Source organism: Hippopotamus amphibius, chromosome 8 (genome assembly GCF_030028045.1).
Source record: "Hippopotamus amphibius kiboko isolate mHipAmp2 chromosome 8, mHipAmp2.hap2, whole genome shotgun sequence".
Taxonomy (NCBI): Eukaryota; Metazoa; Chordata; class Mammalia; order Artiodactyla; family Hippopotamidae; genus Hippopotamus; species Hippopotamus amphibius.
This window is the reverse complement of record NC_080193.1, coordinates 61,713,931-61,734,499: the sequence shown is the minus strand read 5'-3', so window position 1 is coordinate 61,734,499 and position 20,569 is coordinate 61,713,931. Positions and strand designations below refer to the sequence as shown.

The window sequence follows — 20,569 nt, the reverse complement described above, 5'->3', positions numbered from 1 at the left end:
GTGCTCCCAGAAGAAAGCCATGTCAGAGCAGGCATGGAGAGACCGGCCCAGACGCTGTGCTAATTCCCAGGAAGAGAAGAAAACTTTGTCACTTTTGACGAGCCTTTCCTGGCTTTACACACACCTCTGTAGCAGTCAGAGGCTCTGCTGGGCTGCCTGTGTAGCTGTGTAATGAGAAAAAGATCGTCTTCCCTCATGGTTGTTTTTAGATATTTGGTGCCAGTATGTATTTTAGAAGCCTTCTGCAGAAAGGCACACATGCATTTTTAATGATAAAATGCTTATATTACATTAATCAGTCAACGTTAAACAAAGTAGCCATGAGAATTTATATACCTCAACAAATGCTGAATATGGTCTTTCTTTAAACTAAAAAATTTAATACAAATGACTAAATTTAAAATAATTTGCTCTGTTTTCTTACCATCTAAAATGTTGTTTAAAAAGTGACTATTTTTCAAAAAGTTGATGAATACAGTTACCTAGGTTTCAGGTCCCTTTGCCTTGATATTTGAAGTGAATAAAAGCAGATGATATGAAAAATGCATAATTTCAACATTATACTGAGGAAGTGTGTATGTGTCTGTGTGTGGGTCTCCCTATGCATATATGTATTTATATTCCCCTGATATACATGTATGTATTTATATGTCTGTATATTGCAGAATGACAACCATTTTATGTACTTGCCTCTAAATATGAGAATTATAGAAGTAGGAAAACAATTCTCAGTCAATATCATTGTGTCCTCATCCCCAAGCACACTCTCTGATACTAGTAGGCACTCAATAAACAGTTATTAAACAAAGGAATGGATGAACAATTCTACTCAGTTTTTTACATATACTTGCTTCAGCTCTTCTAGACCCTCCAAGATACTTTCTTTTCCAAAAAAATTATTTATTCATTTTGATGCTTATTAAAATGGCTTAGCATAATATTCAAATGTATTTCTTCAATTTTTAAATGAAAGGTAAAAACATACCAGATAATAGACCAACATTAATAGAGCACCTGTCTTCCTACATGAACACAAGCTTGTAACAAATAAAGAAAATAAACGGCGAGGGGTTAAAAGTAAAGAGAAGGAAACAGAAAAGGAGAAGGAATAAGTATCAAGGTCTCATCATAATTCAATTACTTGTAAAAGTATTAAGAATCTTTGAGAAATATCCTAAAACAACTCAATTATGGGGAGAGCGGGAGTTGACTGATTTGAAGACCAATATTTCTCTTTTATTTAGATTTTATTTAGAGATGTTAACATTGCTTGTTTTTTAGGCAATAACTTGAAAAGTCAGTCCATATTGATATGCATCATCATCTATCCAAAAATATCAATATCTAAGATAGACATAAGGGTATTTATGAAAGTATTAATTAGCAACATTAGTAAGAGTGACCAACACATTTACAAGAAATTTGAGGCTTTTCGGACTTAAAAGGGACCTAGAAATTTACCCTAACGATATTAAAATACACTTGGCTCTGAGGAAACATTTTTAATTAATGAAGTTCTTTTTTTGGATAGAGGAAAGTTTATCTGACCTTAGGGAAGGTTGAGATATTTGCAAGATATTAGGGTAAATTTTAGGACTAAATGCAAAATCTCTGGAGAAGGTATGGGAAGAAATTACTTGAGGTTTCTTGTGAATTTTTGCTATGGTTTGATCATAAATACCATGCAAATATACTTTGTCAGTGTGTTTTGGCAATTCTTCCAAGGATACCAAGGCGTGAAGGGGAGTACAGAAAAAAAAAAAAAAGAAAATGAGATTGATTTTACACTAGAAAAATGCAGTGAAGAATTTTATAGCTTTCTAGCAAATTTTCGACCTCATCTCTGAGTCCACTACACAGTATTACAAAATCTTTGTAAAAACCAAAAATTCAAACTTCCAAATAGAATCAAAACATTATCCTTCCCAACAATTTTAAGAGTAACCAAAATTAAATTGCATCATTTGTTCTAGAATTGTAACAGTTAGGGCGATTTGGAGTCTTAGGAGGTTGAAACACAACATTGCCTAAAGTAGAAAAGGGAATTTTTCTGCTCTCTGGGAAGGACACAGGTGCTGCTTGGCCTCAGGAACAAGTGTAGCTAGAAAAATAGTGTTGGCACCTGCCATCTTGTCTCTGCTTTTCTCTGTGTATCTGCTTCATTCTCTGTCTTCATAAATCGTCTTATTCTGCATGGGATTTATCAGTTCTTTCATTCTACATCTTATAGCTGCAGTCGCTTGGAAAAAATAAATCTGCCTTGGTGACCTCTCTGGAACCATGTTCTAAAATCATGGGGAAGGGATTGACTGAACTCAGTTGCATTAATTGACTACCACTGGACCAATCATTGGTTTGAGCTGGAGGATGGAGGGCTAAGGCTGCTTCACTTCAGGTGCAGATTAATCCACTGTCGCTAGGGGATCAGCAACAACATGGCAGCTGCCTTGGGTACCATAAGGTTGGCAATAGGGACAATGCAGAGCCATCCCAGGCAAAGGAGAATGTCATGGTACTGGGCAGAAAAAACCATATGTTACTAGTATCCATAGCAACACCAGGGAAAAACATATTATATCTATGATGGTTATACCTTGTTCATAGAAGGTTAGACTCTAGCTCACTTAAGTGACGATAGATATTGAGATATATAACTAATAGCATATCTATACCACGTGAAAAAAAATCCTGATAGAGCAAATAGATTTGAATGATTGGGTTTCTTCATGAAACCCTTTTTGAATACTCATCTGAGCCTATAAAACTCTTGCAAGTATTTATGATTACGACTACACCGTTTATCACACAATTGTTCTACGATTATTTGAATAGTTGGTCTGAGCTCCTAGCTCAACTGTAGGTGCCTTGTCTTATGCTTCCTTTTGCTAGAAGACTTCTGCACCAAGATTAATGTTAAGGACATAATTTATTCCACATTCATTCCATAACTGATTCTTGAGTGCCTACTAATTTCTAGGCAGTATATTCGATGCTCAGGCTACAAAGATGATCAAAGATGATCCTTAATGAGAGCACATGATTTGATATCTTTTGTCCCTATCACACTTGACATAGAAATCTAGTACGGCCAGATTTGATCTAGCGAGTGAATTGCCTCTCCAAATACCAGTTGTGTACCTAGATGCAGTTTAGTTTGTCTATCCAGAAAAATCAGAATTTTCCTGCCTTTTAAGCCTAAAGGCTATTAATGCAAATCCAATTGAATTTGCATTTGATTACATTTCTGATGGAAACATTCATATGCAAATGAAAATTCATGCAAAGATAGCCAGATAATTCAAATACTTGCTGAAATATCAAGATAAAATTAGGATGATATTAAATGTACATCCATCCATGTTTACTAGGTTACACTAAGGATCTTCGAGTGGGACAGTGTTCTTGAAAAACTTAAATAAACTGTGTCTTAAACATTTGACAACGTTCGAGTAGATCTGCAGTTAGAAAGTTGCTATTACCTTACTTTCTACTGCCACAGGGCTGAAAAAGAAGTCAATCCCTGGTCAAATCAGTCAAGCTGTTCAAAAAGGGTTCCTCTTGGACCCACACATTTTGTCCCCTTTATCTTTGCTTGTGTTTAAAAAAAGGCGACTTTTGATAGATCTGAGGTCATTTTGATGATCCAAAACGATGAACAAATAGTTTGTACAAGCTGGCAGTTCCTTCATACTCCCTAGTGACTTAATGGTGCACATTAAATGACACCATCACAGTCACCACCAATGGGTATCCTTTGGAAAACATCCGTGACAATGTGAGTAGACCAGAGGGAAAGTGATCTTAATCAATGTCCACATTCTTCTAAGAAAAGATTTTAATACTTAAGATTCTAAGAAAAGTTTTAAGCAGCATTTCAGGATATAAAATCTTTATCCACTATTGCACATTCCAAACCTATATTTGAAGGAAATACAGGTCTTGGAATCAGACCATTGCTCTTGTTAAAATTAACAGAAGTTGGAGTGGCAAAAGAAAAAGGTTTGAGATCACAGTATTCAGACTGTTAGCACTTAGTTTAATAGTCTACAAAGTGTAATGCTCTCCAGTTTTCTTTTATTTGATCCAATGTATTCATTCATATTTTCAAATCTTTTTAGAATTCCCATGCTTCCTGCTTTGGTGATTGTCACTTACCATCCACCAAATTCGAAAAGCCTGAACCTGAGGGAGGGTCTTAGCCTTTCCTTCCTTGGCACCCCCAGTCCTTCCCCAAATCTGATGATCCTACTTCTTTAAGTGTCTCTCAAATCCAACTACCTCTTATAGTCTCCATCACTGATTCTTTCACTTTTATCCTTTGGCTGATCAATGTCATGAGAGTCCTAACTGGTTTCCCAAAATCTACTTTTCTCTTCCTGCAGTCCCTATCATACTGTGGCCAGAGTTGTCATTTTAAAATGCAAATAATCCATAATTTCATCCACCCGTCCTCCCTGCTTAATACCCTTCAATGGCTTCCTGTTGCTCTTAGAAGAAAACCCAGATCCTTAACAGGACTAGCACACGCTGCAGGGTCTGGTCCTTACCTTCCTCTTCACCCTTACATCATGCTGCCCGCCTGTCTCTCCACGCTCTGGCAATGTCTTTTCGTATCCTGAAATGCTCCATTTTCCTTCCAGTCACTACTGCTCTACCCCAGCTGCTAAAGTCAGTTAACTTCATTTTTCTCAATTTAAGGCTTTCCTGATCTTCCAGATCCCCTCAGGTCCCCGTCAGGTGCCCCTGTTACTTCTGTAATACCACTGCACAACTTTCTTTCATAACACTTATTTGAGTTGGTAATATTGTATCTATTTTTTGAGACAATATCAGTCGTAGTGATCATTCGCATGGCTTCCTGAAGAATGAGGCTGGATCTACTTTTTGCTTATCGAAACAAGACATGATGCCTGTCACATTCCAGGCATTCAGTAAATACTTGTTGATTAATAGAAGGTTCCACTTTCTATTCTTCTCCTAACAGTTCATAACAGTTAAGGCCAAAAACCAAAATAAAAACTGACTGGCCTGTGTGAACATCGCCCTACGAATTGCCAGGGAAAGTTAGGATGGCAAGTATTTTACTATATTTTATGACAGAGAAGGTGAGATGAAGAATAGTGGAATCAAAGTTAACTGTTCTCAAAAGCTATGACAGTAGGGCCCCACCATTAATTGTACTAGCAAAGGACTTTTCTTCATTTATGGCTGGTAGAGAATAATGTGGCAGCCACTTGCCCAACACTGTCATGCATAAAAGTTTTTACTTAGGATATTTAAGTCACACCTTATTTCAGAAACATATCTAGTGGTTTCTAACATACAGTCTTGGGACACAAGTTGCTAAAATTGATTTATAACTATTATTCATGTCATGGGAATAGTCACAACTACAAAAGTTAAAAATCATATCAAAATCACACGACAGTATGGCCAGTTTCTTAACTGCGTCTGTTACTTTTTATTTTATTTCTATCAGTGTGAAGCTTAATTTTATTTTCAGCAGCTTTAAAATACTGAGCTAAACATTGAAATTTTAAGGAAAGATAAACTCCCACATTCTCTGATTTTTTAACAAAGTCTCATTGTTATCTCTTTAGGAATATCCATCCTTTCACATCTCTCTTGGACTATGTTGTCCTGGTGGTCTGTGATATTCAGAGAGTGGAGGGTTAAAAGCTTATATTTAGCAACAGGATGTATATGTGGTTAGGAACATTAAGTTTAGTGGACTATAAAAAATTAAATATACCTTTCTTAAAAGAAAAGGAAGTTTTATATAGACTATTAAAGTACCTTTGAACTCATATTATCTCTCATGTTTATGGATCTTAGAATATAGTTCTGTTTTTTTTTTAAATTTTCCCTGAAAAACATTAAAAAATTTCTTTGATTCTTTGTGAAGCATGCAGACTACTATTCCAGGAAGAGGAAAATAAAATATGCCTATTTAACTTAAAGCAAAGTGTCCTCTTTTTTTACATATATTATGAGAATAAGCATTCGATCAATAACTGGTCAGTCATCTGCAACACTTCCCACAAATAAACTAGGTATTTGTAATCTCTTTACAAGTTCACGTGTCTTACTAACAATGATGTAGGCAGATGGAGGCGCCCAGGAAGAAGGCCCTGAAAAGACATTTCTTCTCCTTTTTGCCATTTCAGTTAAGAATGCAAATTGCACATCAGACTTTGAGGAATACTTTGCCAAAAGAAAACTGGAGGAACGCGATGGCCATGCAGTCAGCATCGAAGAGTACCTTCAGCGCAGTGACACAGCCATCATTTACCCAGAAGCCCCCGAGGAGCTGTCTCGCCTTGGCACGCCAGAGGCCAATGGGCAGGAAGAAAATGGTGAGGCTGTAATTCATTTTTAGCCACGACGCTGACCTCTGCAGCTGTTACAATTACAAATGCACTACATGCCTGGGTGTTTACCTTAAAATTTGAAGAACAGCTGCAGAGGCATGGAATTTCATGAGCAAAGATTAGAACTGTAATTTTAGGGTATTGTGAAATTTTTTTGTCAGCAAATTTGTGTCATCTGTACATCCAATAAAGAACCAGAACAATTAGAGCCTATTTCTAAGAGATAAAAATATCTACATTGATTCCTATCTTTCTGAAATATTTCACTTTTGAGGGAAAAAAAAAAGTTTAGAGATACCCTAACCTTTTGTTTCTTTACCGACACCTGAAAAGCACCTTCACCCCATGAATTCCTGAGTCACATGTGACTAAAGGTTTACTACGAACTGTCAGTCACCTAAAGAGAATTTCCTCATTTCTCAGCTGTTTAAATTTCCCCCCCAAATGCTGCAGTAATTAATTAATTTTCCAGCGCAGTGTGAGCTGATTCCGACAAGTATGTCCTGGGTGTGCAAGGGGACTGGTGTGCGCGGGGGCCGTGTGCGCCTGCGGCACTCTCGTGGAGCAGATTGCCGTGATTCCTGTCATACCATCCCGGGCAGTCAGCCCATTAGCTGCCATTGATTTACTGACCTTTTGGCCTGCTCCTCTCCCTCTCGTCTCTCGGCTACAGACCTGCCACCTGGAACTCCAGATGCTTTTGCCCAACTGCTGACCTGCCCCTACTGCGACCGGGGCTACAAGCGCTTGACATCACTGAAGGAGCACATCAAGTACCGCCACGAGAAGAATGAAGAGAACTTTTCCTGCCCTCTGTGTAGCTACACGTTTGCCTACCGCACCCAGCTCGAGCGGCATATGGTGACGCACAAGCCAGGGACAGATCAGGTGGGGGGTTGGTTTTAAGTGATTTCTTTCTATAATAACCCCTTAGAGAAACGATATTGCTTTGATTGGCAATCATTATTAATTTTTCATGGCATTTTGAAGATGCAGATCTTTTAATGGTAATAGCTTTAATTGAGGTCTAAATGATTTTTTGATGGTCTCTTCTAATATGATTTAATAGTCTTATGTTCACGATCGAATGAGTGTGTTAATTTCTAATTTAGAAATTTTATTTGCACTTTAACTTGACTTTAGTTTCATTTTTATGTTCCACAAAAAGTGAATGAAATTGTAGCATTTTAATTATACATTATTAAACATCTCAGCAATTTTAATTCCATTTTTCACCTAGTTTTACTTAGATTTTTTTTTCACATAAGATCTAATTCATAGTAAAAGAAGTGTACATCTTTTTTTATTTGTCACATAACATCTTCAATTACTTGGACTATTTTTACAAGCTGCTGCTAGTTTATGAAATTTAATTAAGTGTTTTAAAGAAAATCAAAAAAGCATATAATATATATACATATCTATATAAAATAAACTGGATTAATACTAAAATGTTGGATATGCAATAAAAATGATTCCTTCCTGATATGCATATTTGTTACTAAATGTTAAAATTCCTCTGCCTCTTTTGGCTTCCTTGTGTAAAAAATAAAAACTCTATCTTGAACAGCATAGTTTCTTAAATCCTTAAAATGACTGAACAGGATTGATTCATAGTGTCCGTTAAATGTTTTAGCAAAACTGCTCTTTCTGTCCTGGGGAAATTGATTGCAGATTGATATTATGAGGTGTTCAGATGGTAACAGAAATGGTGTGCCTTAGGTCCCAATAACTGGCCCTACAGATCTGGAATCAGCCTATACAAACCTTGACACCATATCTGTTTTAAAAATTATTGAACAGGATATTCTCTAAAATTCTTATGTTTCTTTCTTATGGGCTTTATTTTCTTCGAATAAGGGAAATGAGAATAAGCAAACACAATCAAGCAATGGTGCTGATACTAGATTATGGAATTTTACTATTTTAAGAAAACAGCTCATGTAAATCATTTCATTTGTATCTGATTGAACTTGTCACCTGAATGTTTTTCCAAGTTCGGTTATAAAAACCAAGCTTGCATAGTTACACTTATGTAACAGTTTCTCTCCCCCTGGTTATATGCACAAAAACTCCAGGAAAAAAAAAAAGTGCCTAGATATTTATCTAGCATAACTGCTTTAAATTTCACATGCAGAAGTGTGATTGTGGCATTATGAATGGTAGCTTTGGTGTTGAAAAGTCCCCTCATTTGCTCATGGCATTTACAATTAGTAAATTAAAATGATTGTATCATATTAACAGTGGCACAACTAAAGTTTATAGTAGTCCTCTGAGGGCTGTGGGGGGAGACAAAGCAGCTGTTGCTGTTTGTTTATGCAACTCAGCAACATATGAGCGCTGGTCCCTCAATGGTGCTCGGCGGGCTGGGCTCCGCTTGATCTTTGAAGGTTGCTGCTGTTTGAACAAACCTCCCTGTGTCCCATGTAACACCATCTGTCTCACTAGGAATGTGGGAAGATTCAGCACACCCTAGCAGTTGTCATACCGTTTCTGTGCTGTCTTTTTGCAAAAGGCTTTTGTGTCATTGCTGCTTGAAAAAGGCTGGCCTCCTACCTTGAGCATCCAGAGTGGATGACTGTATTTCTTTCTTTTTTTTTTTTTTCTTTTTTTCTTTTTTTTCAGAATTCTAAGTCACAGTGCTTTTTTTCCCTTGTTCAAAAAGGTCAGCTGTGTTTGATTATATCTTTGCTGCTTTTAACTTGTCTTTTCAGCAAACTTTTTTTCTTTTTCCTCCCTACTCCCTAGCACACTACTAAAAAGGAAAATGACAAGTCCGTGAAGTCTTTCCTACTGGCCTGTGATAAAACTGCTCAAGCAGCTCTAACCCAAGATGTTGTCTCTTACATTTGATAATGAGTCCAATCTTACATTGCAGCATCTCAGGAAAAACAGGGTTTATATTTGCTACTAGCACAATGAATGGGGTATTTAAATATGCTTATCATGTAATGAAATATTTATAGCAAAGGATTTTTTAATTTCTGTGTGTGGGGGTTTTTTTTCTTCTTTAAAATTGGTCTTGCTTCATTATAAGATATACTTTTACCTCAATACAGAAAATTTGATAAAATGAGTTATTTGTGTGGGGAGTTTTTTGGGGAGACTATTTAGGATTTTGAGGATAATATTTTTTTTTTTTTTTGCTTGACAAAATAGTTGCATTGCAACATAGAATTTGCAGTAAACACAGAGAACCACAAACATCTTTGCAATTATGCTTTCTCATCTCTAACGGCTCAAAGAAACATTTTGGAAAAGAGACTACAGAGATAATTCTAAAGCAAGTGTTGGATGCGCATGTGAAAGCACTTTTTTTTTTTATTTGTTCCAATTTTATTGCCAACATTATCACTTTTACTGCAACTCTGAAAGACTGGGCAAATAAATAAACATGCACTCAAACCTTTTGGCCTGTCTGAAAATAGAGGCCTTTTAAAAATATTTGTAACAAATTTGCTTTGTTCCTCCTGCACAAAACTGATGTCAGTCTTTCTCCTTTTATAGCACCAAATGCTGACCCAAGGAGCAGGTAATCGCAAGTTCAAATGCACAGAGTGCGGCAAAGCCTTCAAATATAAACACCATCTGAAAGAACACCTGCGAATTCACAGTGGTGAGTAGCAGAGGGGCTGGTGCTTACATTTGCATTTTGTTTCATTAGGGGCATTTTTAAAGATTGTGTAAAATTTACACAATCCTGTTTGTAGTTTTTTGGAACTACCCACTTATGTCATAAGCTACGTGTGCCTGCTTTGTCTTGGTGAGACTTCTGGTACCACCAGTAGCACTACTAATAAGAAGAGGGGTGCTTACACTTCTTGAAAATTGCAGGTGGTTTGATTTATTGTGAAATCTAGAGGCTCCTTTTTGTCCTTTAAAAAACTCTTCTACAGATTAAATGTTTTTGACCTGAAGAAATTCAGCTGGCAAATTCTGAAGGATATTCATTTTTGATACCCAACCTTGAAAGAAGAATGTGGAAGAATTTTGGATAAGAGCTTTTGTATGATAAGTGTTCCTTGATTCCTGAGAGCTGTATATTACAGAACAACATCCTACCACTGAGATTTCTTCTTTATAACTATTTTGATAGCTCTGCCAAGCATTTTATTACCAAATTGGATGCTATTCAAAGGACTAGTTGGATTGGTAGAATCAATGGAATCTTCACAGAGTTGATTAAAGCCATGGCTTCACTTCTCTTTAAATACTGTGACATCTTTATTGTGCTATTGACCACACATTAATCTGACACTCTGTTTAAATAGGAGGCTGCCGATGGCAAGACAAGATTTGGGATCTTGGCTGAAAAAGGCACAGATAGCCCTCACCTTCCACTGCTAACATCTTGAATTATGTCCTCCCAGAGTAGATAAAGCCCAGAAACAGTTATAGCCGCATAATTCTAATCTAAGCGCCTAGAATGTAGAGGTGGCCCATTGTGTTCCTTTCCTTTGGTTGCACAGATTCTTGCCTTGGTAGACAACTACAGTTGTTACCCAATCAAAAAAAAATGTAACGTTAATTTTAATTGTCATTTTAGGTGAGAAACCATACGAGTGCCCCAACTGCAAGAAACGTTTCTCCCATTCTGGTTCCTACAGTTCACACATCAGCAGCAAGAAATGTATTGGCTTAATCTCTGTAAATGGCCGAATGAGAAACAATATCAAGACGGGTTCTTCCCCTAATTCTGTTTCTTCTTCTCCTACTAATTCAGCCATTACCCAGTTAAGAAATAAATTGGAGAATGGAAAACCACTTAGTATGTCTGAACCAACAGGCTTACTTAAAATTAAAACAGAACCACTAGACTTCAATGACTATAAAGTTCTTATGGCCACACACGGGTTTAGTGGCGCTAGTCCCTTTATGAATGGTGCACTTGGAGCCACCAGCCCTTTAGGAGTTCATCCGTCTGCTCAGAGTCCAATGCAGCACTTAGGTGTAGGGATGGAAGCCCCTTTACTTGGATTTCCCACAATGAATAGCAATTTAAGCGAGGTACAAAAGGTTCTACAGATTGTGGACAACACAGTTTCCAGGCAAAAAATGGACTGCAAGGCTGAGGAAATTTCCAAGTTGAAAGGTTATCACATGAAGGATCCATGCTCTCAACCTGAGGAACAAGGAGTTACTTCTCCTAATATTCCACCCGTAGGTCTTCCAGTAGTGAGTCATAATGGTGCCACTAAAAGTATTATTGACTACACGTTAGAAAAAGTCAATGAAGCCAAAGCTTGCCTCCAGAGCTTGACTACTGACTCAAGGCGACAGATCAGTAACATAAAGAAAGAGAAGCTACGTACTTTAATAGATTTGGTCACCGATGACAAAATGATTGAGAACCACAACATATCCACTCCATTCTCCTGCCAGTTCTGTAAAGAAAGTTTTCCTGGCCCCATTCCTTTGCATCAGCATGAACGTTACCTTTGTAAGATGAATGAAGAGATCAAGGCAGTCCTTCAACCCCATGAAAACATAGTCCCCAGCAAAGCCGGAGTTTTTGTTGATAATAAAGCCCTCCTCTTGTCATCTGTACTTTCTGAGAAAGGAATGACAAGCCCCATCAACCCGTACAAGGACCACATGTCTGTACTTAAAGCATATTATGCTATGAACATGGAGCCCAACTCTGATGAACTGCTGAAAATTTCCATTGCTGTGGGCCTTCCTCAGGAATTTGTGAAGGAATGGTTTGAGCAACGAAAAGTCTACCAGTACTCAAATTCCAGGTCACCATCACTGGAAAGGAGCTCCAAGCCGTTAGCTCCCAACAGTAACCCTCCCACAAAAGACTCTTTATTACCCAGGTCTCCCGTAAAACCTATGGACTCCATCACGTCACCATCTATAGCGGAACTCCACAACAGTGTTACGAATTGTGATCCTCCTCTCAGGCTAACGAAACCTTCCCATTTTACCAATATGAAGCCAGTAGAAAAATTGGACCACTCAAGGAGTAATACTCCTTCTCCCTTAAATCTTTCCTCCACATCTTCTAAAAACTCCCACAGTAGTTCTTACACTCCAAACAGCTTCTCTTCTGAGGAGCTCCAGGCTGAGCCTTTGGACTTGTCATTACCAAAACAAATGAAAGAACCCAAAAGTATTATAGCCACAAAGAACAAAACAAAAGTTGGCAGCATAAATTTAGACCATAACAGTGTTTCTTCATCATCTGAAAACTCAGATGAGCCTCTGAACTTGACTTTCATCAAGAAAGAGTTTTCAAATTCAAGTAACCTGGACAACAAAAGCGCTAACCCAGTGTTCGGCATGAACCCATTTAGTGCCAAACCTCTATACACAGCTCTTCCTCCACAAAGCGCATTTCCCCCTGCCACTTTCATGCCACCAGTCCAAACTAGTATCCCTGGGCTACGACCGTACCCAGGACTGGATCAGATGAGCTTCCTACCGCATATGGCCTATACTTACCCAACTGGAGCAGCTACTTTTGCTGATATGCAGCAAAGGAGAAAGTACCAGCGGAAACCAGGATTTCAGGTAATGAGACATATCCTTTTGCTCTGAAGAGAGGAGGTGAAAATTACATCGTTTATGCATATGTAGGAAAAAAATAATCTTAGTGAAAAGATCTAGTGCTGTGTTCTCAGCAGAAATAGAAGAGTAGGTTTGAACTTGACTCTAAAATTGAGTGGGCTAGACAAATAAATGGAAGAACAGTGGAACACTGTGCTGCATAAGCACATTGGCCTTAAGAAAGGTAAAGAACTTACGTGTATTTTTGAGATTTTATTTATATTGATCCATCTGCTTTCAGAATTACACACTGATACGAATATTTGGTAGGACTTACATAGATGCTAAAAGTTAACATTGGTGACTATCACATACTTTTAGAGATGCTCACAGTTTGCAGTAATGCATGTATAAATTTGATGTGCACTTCGTTTTATAGAGAATCGTTTATTTGGAAGAGTATTTTAAAAATATTTTTGTACAGTCCACGTGACGTCCTTTGCAGTTTTCAAGCTAGTAAATAATTTATGGTTTTTCAAATAGAAAAGCAGGTATGTTTTAACATCATGGAGTATAATCCCTGTTTGCAAAATAGGAGCATAAGTAGCAGTGCACCTCTGTAACAGCTGTTCCAGTATTCCAATTTACACTACATCTGCCCTCTTTGTGAATGTATTTAAGCCTATTTAATCTTCTCTAATAATAATTAGTGCAAACGTAGTCTAAGAAAACTGAACTGTGGGCTAGCAAATGTAAGTGTATGTTATCATGCAAGTTTGCACTCCTTTGGATCAAGACAAAATAAATATCAAGAAATTTAATAATTTACTGATCCGCATTCATTATTGCTCAATGCTGAAGGCTGTTTTAACATAGATAGAACATTGATAAAAAGTGTTATTAATATTCCCTATTTCAAATTAGAAAATTAAATATAAAAATATAGCTTGAGGCCTTTAGTTGGTAGACATACATTTAAATAGATTGCATAATAATAACATTTTGTACCTAAATATAAAATTCAATTAAAATGGGGTTTCTGCAGCTACAGATCATTTCTAAAGTTAAGCACACTGGCAAATACACAAATTCTGATGTTTAAGTCTCACTCCCTGATATTTCCTGATAGAAAGAAAATTAAGGAATTTGGGGGAGTTTTATGTTTTTCTCACCGTCGGAGTTGACCATTTTCTATTCCTGAAAAATAACAAGCTCTACCACCCAGGGCAGAGATGGCGTATATTTTTGTTGAAATGTGAAACTATATATGGTTTATGGAAAGTAATAGTTTTTAAAAACTAGATGGATTTGTAGCAAGCACCTCTGAGGTTCTCCAAATGTCAGCCGATGCGAAGTTGTTTGGTATAAACACGAAGAGAAGCGACTGTGTTGAACTATGTGATTATATCACAGGGAGAATTGCTTGATGGAGCACAAGACTACATGTCAGGCCTAGATGACATGACAGACTCCGACTCCTGTCTGTCTCGAAAGAAGATCAAGAAGACAGAGAGTGGCATGTATGCATGTGACTTATGTGACAAGACATTCCAGAAAAGCAGTTCCCTTCTGCGACATAAATACGAACACACAGGTATGAGTGACTTTGACTAGCTAGTTAGAGCTTCCCGGCCTGCTGTACATTTCATAATATTTAATGAGTACACTTGTGCAACATAAGATGTAGCATATGCTGATACCTTCAACAAGGAAGAAATAATGCTTTTGCCTAGCTCAGTAGGACTTTTTTGTTGCCTGTTTATTGGATCATTCATGTGTTTATGAGCGTGCTTGTCTTATATTTTTCGAGTTAGTCTGTACACAAAATTCACAAATCACGTCAAAGGTGTATTTAAACGGCCAGGGCAGTGAAATGGCATGACACAAGCCAGCTATTGAAAATATCTTCAAATTCTTAAGCTGTGATGAGCCTATATATGGAAAAATTTAACAATAAAAAATCCAGTCAATACTGTATTTGTTTCATCATCAAAACATCAAGTAAGCTATGATTTGGGGGGGATTCTGTTTGGTTTTTATAAATTGGCCATATTTTGAATAAACTAAAAGTGTTATAATAGACCAAATGAGCTACTGAAATTACTAATATTTGGAAGACTAAAATACAACTTTCTAAATCTAAATCATTTCTTTCCAATTCATGCATTCCTCATTAGAGAGAATTATACAGGGTTGACATGATAGCAGCCTGATTCTTCCCTATAAGGAGAGAAGTAATGGGTTAATTTTTCAAAAGAAAGCTGAGTGCCATAAGGTGAAGAAATAATAATTCCTACAATCCAAGATCTGATCTGCAACTCCTAGAGCTACACCTGTGTTCCCTCCCTCCCTCCTCCTTCCATCCTTAACCACAGAGTAACTCCACTTCATCCCTGTTCTTAACCTATCTCCAGCTTTTCTCCACTAGAAATTTGACAGGCTGTACTGGCCCTAGGTGGGAAAAGAAAGAATGTAGGATTGCAACCAAACTACTGATGGGCAGAAATTATAGGAAAATTCTCATTTTTACCAAGATGTCTAGCATTAAACATTTTAACATAGGGATTTCTCTGGCTGTCCAGTGGTTAAGACTCTGCCCTTCCAATGCAGGGGGCGTGGGTTCAATCCCTGGTCAGGGAACTAGGATCCCACATACTGCACAGCGCAGCCAAAAAATAAAATAAAATGAGCCTTTAAAAAATTTTTTTAATATAAAGGAAAAAATTAACCTAACATGAATGCTCTTTAGGAAAAAATAATGAAGAGGCCAAAAAGTAAAAGAAGAAAAGGGAATGTAAATACTTCCTGTCATATTTTGACTGTCTAAATGTGTAGCACCCTTTTTAGCGATTGAAAACCATCCTTGGGAAGCATCTATACTGATCACCTTCCCTTATTCCTCACTGAGCATGTGAGGGAGGCAGTACAAGTGACGACGGTCACCCAAGGGTTGGGGAAAGTTGAGCGAATTCTACAACATCAAGCACTGAGTGTGTTTGTGAAAAGAACAAGGTTGATAAATAACAGTGCTCTTATTCCAACAAATCCAGTTTTCTTCTTCTTCAGTTGTCTGATACTAATTGCTATTATTTCAAAAGTTCAACTAATGATACTTCAAAAGCAACCTAATTTGAACAGCAAATCCCAATAGTTTTTATACTTGTGTGATATAATTCAGTGTCTGAAACGTCACAATTTTCTTACATTTGTCTTTTATGATAGATATCAATAGATATTTTCTTTAGTACCAAGGCCTATTTATGTATTATAGATTAAAGATATTTTCATACCTAAATTTACTTTCATATCTTAATCAACCTCAAATATATTTTGTATTTCATTATTCAACTACAATAGGCACATCATTGAAGGCATCTTTCCCTCTCTAATTGTTTTTATTATATGACCATATGCAAACTCTATTATTTACTACATGGTAAGTGTAAAACTTTTATTTTAGTGAGGGCTGTCATACATATTGACATCCAGTCAATATCTTTATTTCTTATAAATTAGTCCATCAACTTCAAGGTGTATAGATAATTAAGAGACCCCAAAGTTGACAAACACAAATATGCATAATCAATAAGAAAAATATACCATATTAAAAAAAAAGTTCTGGTCCTTTAAGATATGAGAAGATCAGCTGCCTAGAAACATTGCCTAGCAACAAGATGCTAACCATCCAATGGTTTCTCTAAACATGTGATTAATTATCCTCCTGTTGGCTTCCCAGCTTGTCAAGTTTCCCGTGTGTTAACTTTTTGGTCTCCTGACCAAACATCTCATGACATTACTACCATCAGTGTATTAGGTTCCATCAAAGTGAAGTTCTTCATGAATTTTCTATCACTATGATATATGTGGAAATTTAGTTCATTTTCCTTCCCTAATTGGGCCCCACAAGCCTTTCATTTGTTTATATTAAGCACTAGTAATACTTTGAGAATGTGTTAATATGAAAATTATAAGTGAGAACAATCTTTGGGTTGATTGATTCTAAGATTGGGAAATGAAGTTGAATGGTCATTTGATTATGTGTTGATTACGAATGTGTCATTGGTAAAGTGTATGTGTTACATCTGTCTACAATTTAACATATAGAATCGTTTAAATTAAGAAGGAAATTATGAACTACTTTATTCTCGAGATCCTGTGCTCTTTTACCTCAGCCTGTTTAATTTATTTCCTAGGCAGACACCAAAGATACAATGCTTAATTCTCCTTACCAATTGCTCATTGCTTGCTTGCTTTTGCTGGGAACTGGGACTGGGACAGAGGAAGTAAACACTATATAAACGCTGATTTCAGTAGGATTAATTGTCACAAACAAGGACTGTGAAAAGAAAAATCTGAAACTCCTGTTAGGCAATGTAAAGAACTCACTTATATTCCACTAAAATTTAAATCTGACGTTTATTGAGTACTTTCTCTTTTGAGACATTGCAGTAGGTGCTCTTAAACCCACTTTATTTAGAATAGTAATAAAAATGTTTCTACTTTTGAGTGAACTCAAAGTTTCCAATAAACTACCAGCTAATTTTATTTCTCAGTCACATGATAATAGTTTTCACACCACAAACCTTCCATTTATTAACTTCAGTTATCATTCTAGCTGTCAGGTGAATCATGAACCTTGATATTAGAGAAAAAATCTTACCCTGAAAAAGTTTCGGCTCACTCAGTGTCAGTTTGGGTGTTTTTTTCTGAATCTTGTTCATGTGGAAATTTAATTCCAGGACCTCTTGATTTGAATTAGGTAAACCAATCAAACAAGTTAAAAAGAGATAAATGGCCAAGTCAGTTCCTATTTCAATTGAATTTATTAAATGCTTACCAGTGAAATTTCTGGAGGTTGGTAGACTATTTAGTACAAGGTATAGGTCAAAACCACTGCTCCCCAATTCTGTCCTTTGCATGACATAATAGCTGAACATTTTATCCTTTTAGGTTGTCAGTTCATAGTGTAGAATCAATGTTTTTCAATATAAACATATTATTTATTATCAAAGGAATTCCCTGAAAATCAATTGCCTGTAAGCATTGAATCTATCTTACACTGCAGTTCAGTGGGCATCCCCCAGGCATTTCTAACAGGCCTTGAACTTATCCTCGAGAATGCTCTCTCTCTCTCAGGACACTGCTCTGTGTTTTGTTCCTTTGAAAAAGGGAGTGCCACATCAACTGTGATGTTCGTTCAAAAGTATTCACACAGCAATCCATGTAGTGACCTAACTGATTGACATTTTTATGCTCTTGAGCTGCTGAGAGGTTAAGGGAGGTTGTAGGACAGTTCTGCCCACGGGTGCTGTAACAACTAAAGAACCAAGAAAGCTTTTATCTGCAATTTCTCTTCTCTCCATTCAGATTCCTTTCATCCACGTACTCTGCTCCTGATACATGCATCTTGCTTATGACTTGCAAAGTTATTGAATGTGTATTCATAAATACAAATAAAAATATGGAACACCCACTGAGTCCTTACTATGTGCAGTCCTTGTGCTAAACACTTTCCCTACATTGTCTCCTTTACTCCATATGTCCAATCTACAAGTTAGGTCCCCAAATGACTTCCCTTTTACCGACAGGGACCCTGATCCTCAGAGAGGTTAACATGCCTGAGACTACACAGCTGGTCTTGAAAGATGGATTTGAACCCAGGCAGTCAGACTCTGGAACCCATCTCCCCTATCTAGCACTGCACCACCTTGCCTCTGTGAATGAATTGCCACTGTCAGAAACATCTTATCCTGGTTCCTGACAGCATTTTTTTTAAAGGTCCAAGTACACACAAGAGAGACCACATTCATATATAGAGACTTGAGGTTTTCTGGAAGACAAAACCTCTTGTCTTTCTCCCAAATGCACTTCTGCTTCCTGTTAAATTACCTGCCCACCTGGTGGTCTTGTCAAATGAAAAAGCACACTATCTTTCTAAACTCTTGGCATTCCACTGAAATGCTCTTCTCTGTTGTCTAGTTTACCTCATTCAAAACATCTTTTCCAAAAGTTAAGGAGTGGTTCTTGTGTGGTTTGAATTACACTTTTTTTCCTCAGACTGTTAGCTGCCTTGAAGCAGGTTACTAGACTCTTCTTTATTCCCAATACGAGTAGCCACCAACAAATACCTTTCTAATTTTTCCTCTTACAGGTGATAACTTCTTCCTACTCTAATATTGTGCTTTATCACATCTTATCACTTAATTTATATTGGACATTACAGTACGCTAAAGATCATTAATGAAATAACATATAGCAGCCTACGGCACTTTCTAAATAGTAGCATGCCCCACAGGCATTCAATAACATTAGTAGAGATATTTGATTACTAATTGAGATTATGTATCACCATATAACTGAATACCTGAGGTGCGTGAAATGGTTTCCTAATCTTAATGTCACTTAGCAAATGAAAATGGTGTTGCATCTACTAATGTTGGTTTTCAATCTGCTGAAATGCAAGTTCGTATCAGGAAGTGTAAGCACAGTTTCACGTATGTTATGAGGACACACACTGCTCTCCATGACACATTTCTGACTTTAATTCTGGAGCATCAGTCTGATAAATTTTTTTTTTGTCAGTTCTATTTTGGAAATAAACTTTTAAGTATGGGAGCTATGGAAGGTGTTGAAGGCATTCCAGTGCTATTTGTGGCCTGGAACCAACCAGATGTGTTTAGGCTTGGCACCAGTTTCAAGTTCCAAACGCTGGTTAGAAACTGCCTGGAATGCCAAAGGAAAGACAGCATTCTCTAGCTGAAGAGTATTTTAACACTCAACAAGTGGTTGACATCTCATGGAAAACGTTAGAGGGAAAACACTATTTGGGGTCAGTTCAGCTTCCATGACATCCATCTTTCTACTCTGTGTTTTCAAATGATTTCCTCTCTGATGTGTATTCTTAGAAGCGCATGGCTGATAAGACATTCTTAACATCATCTTTGTTCCTGCTGCTGCCTGACTTAGCAGTTTGCTCCTGTTTGAGCTGTAAAGCCCATTTCCAAAGCGCCCATTTATGATGTAACAAGCAGAGGATGTACACCTGGCAATGCCAGCGATGATGCCATCTTGATCACTTTTATACAAGTCCTTGTTTTCAAAATGTACAGAAAAGAATTACCTGAAAACTATGTGCTAACGCACGAGAAATTTCTTGCTCAATAGGACATTTTTCAGAGTTTTTAATGAGGCAATTAGCAATTAAAAGCTTCCTTTCTGAGGTTTTTTTCCTGTAGTAGCTTTGGAGTTTCTTCTTGTTTATTAACTGTATTGCACCCAGAAGCAAGCATTAGAGCGCCAAATTATGAGATGAAAACGCATCTTCCTAACTCTCCCTCGATGAGACTGAGGTGTGTTGATCTTTCAGCCGTTCGCAGACTCCCTTCTGCCTCAGTCTGGACACATTTACAGAATTCTTGGAAAGAGACTTCCCGCACAGACACTAATCACCCTGTAATCTTGTTCTCTCTCCCAGGAAAAAGACCACATCAGTGTCAGATTTGTAAGAAAGCGTTTAAACACAAGCACCACCTTATCGAGCACTCGAGGCTTCACTCAGGCGAGAAGCCCTATCAGTGTGATAAATGTGGCAAGCGCTTCTCACACTCGGGCTCCTACTCGCAGCACATGAATCACAGGTATTCCTACTGCAAGCGGGAGGCGGAGGAGCGGGAAGCGGCGGAGCGCGAGGCGCGCGAGAAAGGGCA

At 37.4% G+C, this 20,569-nt stretch overlaps 1 protein-coding gene across 5 annotated transcripts in view; it reads left to right on the top strand.

The window, feature by feature from the left end:
• Positions 1-20,569, top strand: part of ZEB2 (zinc finger E-box binding homeobox 2) — a 130,108-nt gene that overhangs the window by 105,477 nt on the left and 4,062 nt on the right. For all 5 annotated transcript variants that reach the window (XM_057744405.1, XM_057744407.1, XM_057744406.1 and 2 more), the window contains 6 exons: positions 6,168-6,356; positions 7,045-7,259; positions 9,879-9,987; positions 10,918-12,887; positions 14,277-14,457; positions 20,338-20,569. The exon at positions 20,338-20,569 is cut by the window's right edge and continues 4,062 nt beyond it. In XM_057744405.1, coding sequence (XP_057600388.1) covers positions 6,168-6,356; positions 7,045-7,259; positions 9,879-9,987; positions 10,918-12,887; positions 14,277-14,457; positions 20,338-20,569 — 2,896 coding nt within the window. The remainder of the gene's footprint in view (positions 1-6,167; positions 6,357-7,044; positions 7,260-9,878; positions 9,988-10,917; positions 12,888-14,276; positions 14,458-20,337) is intronic.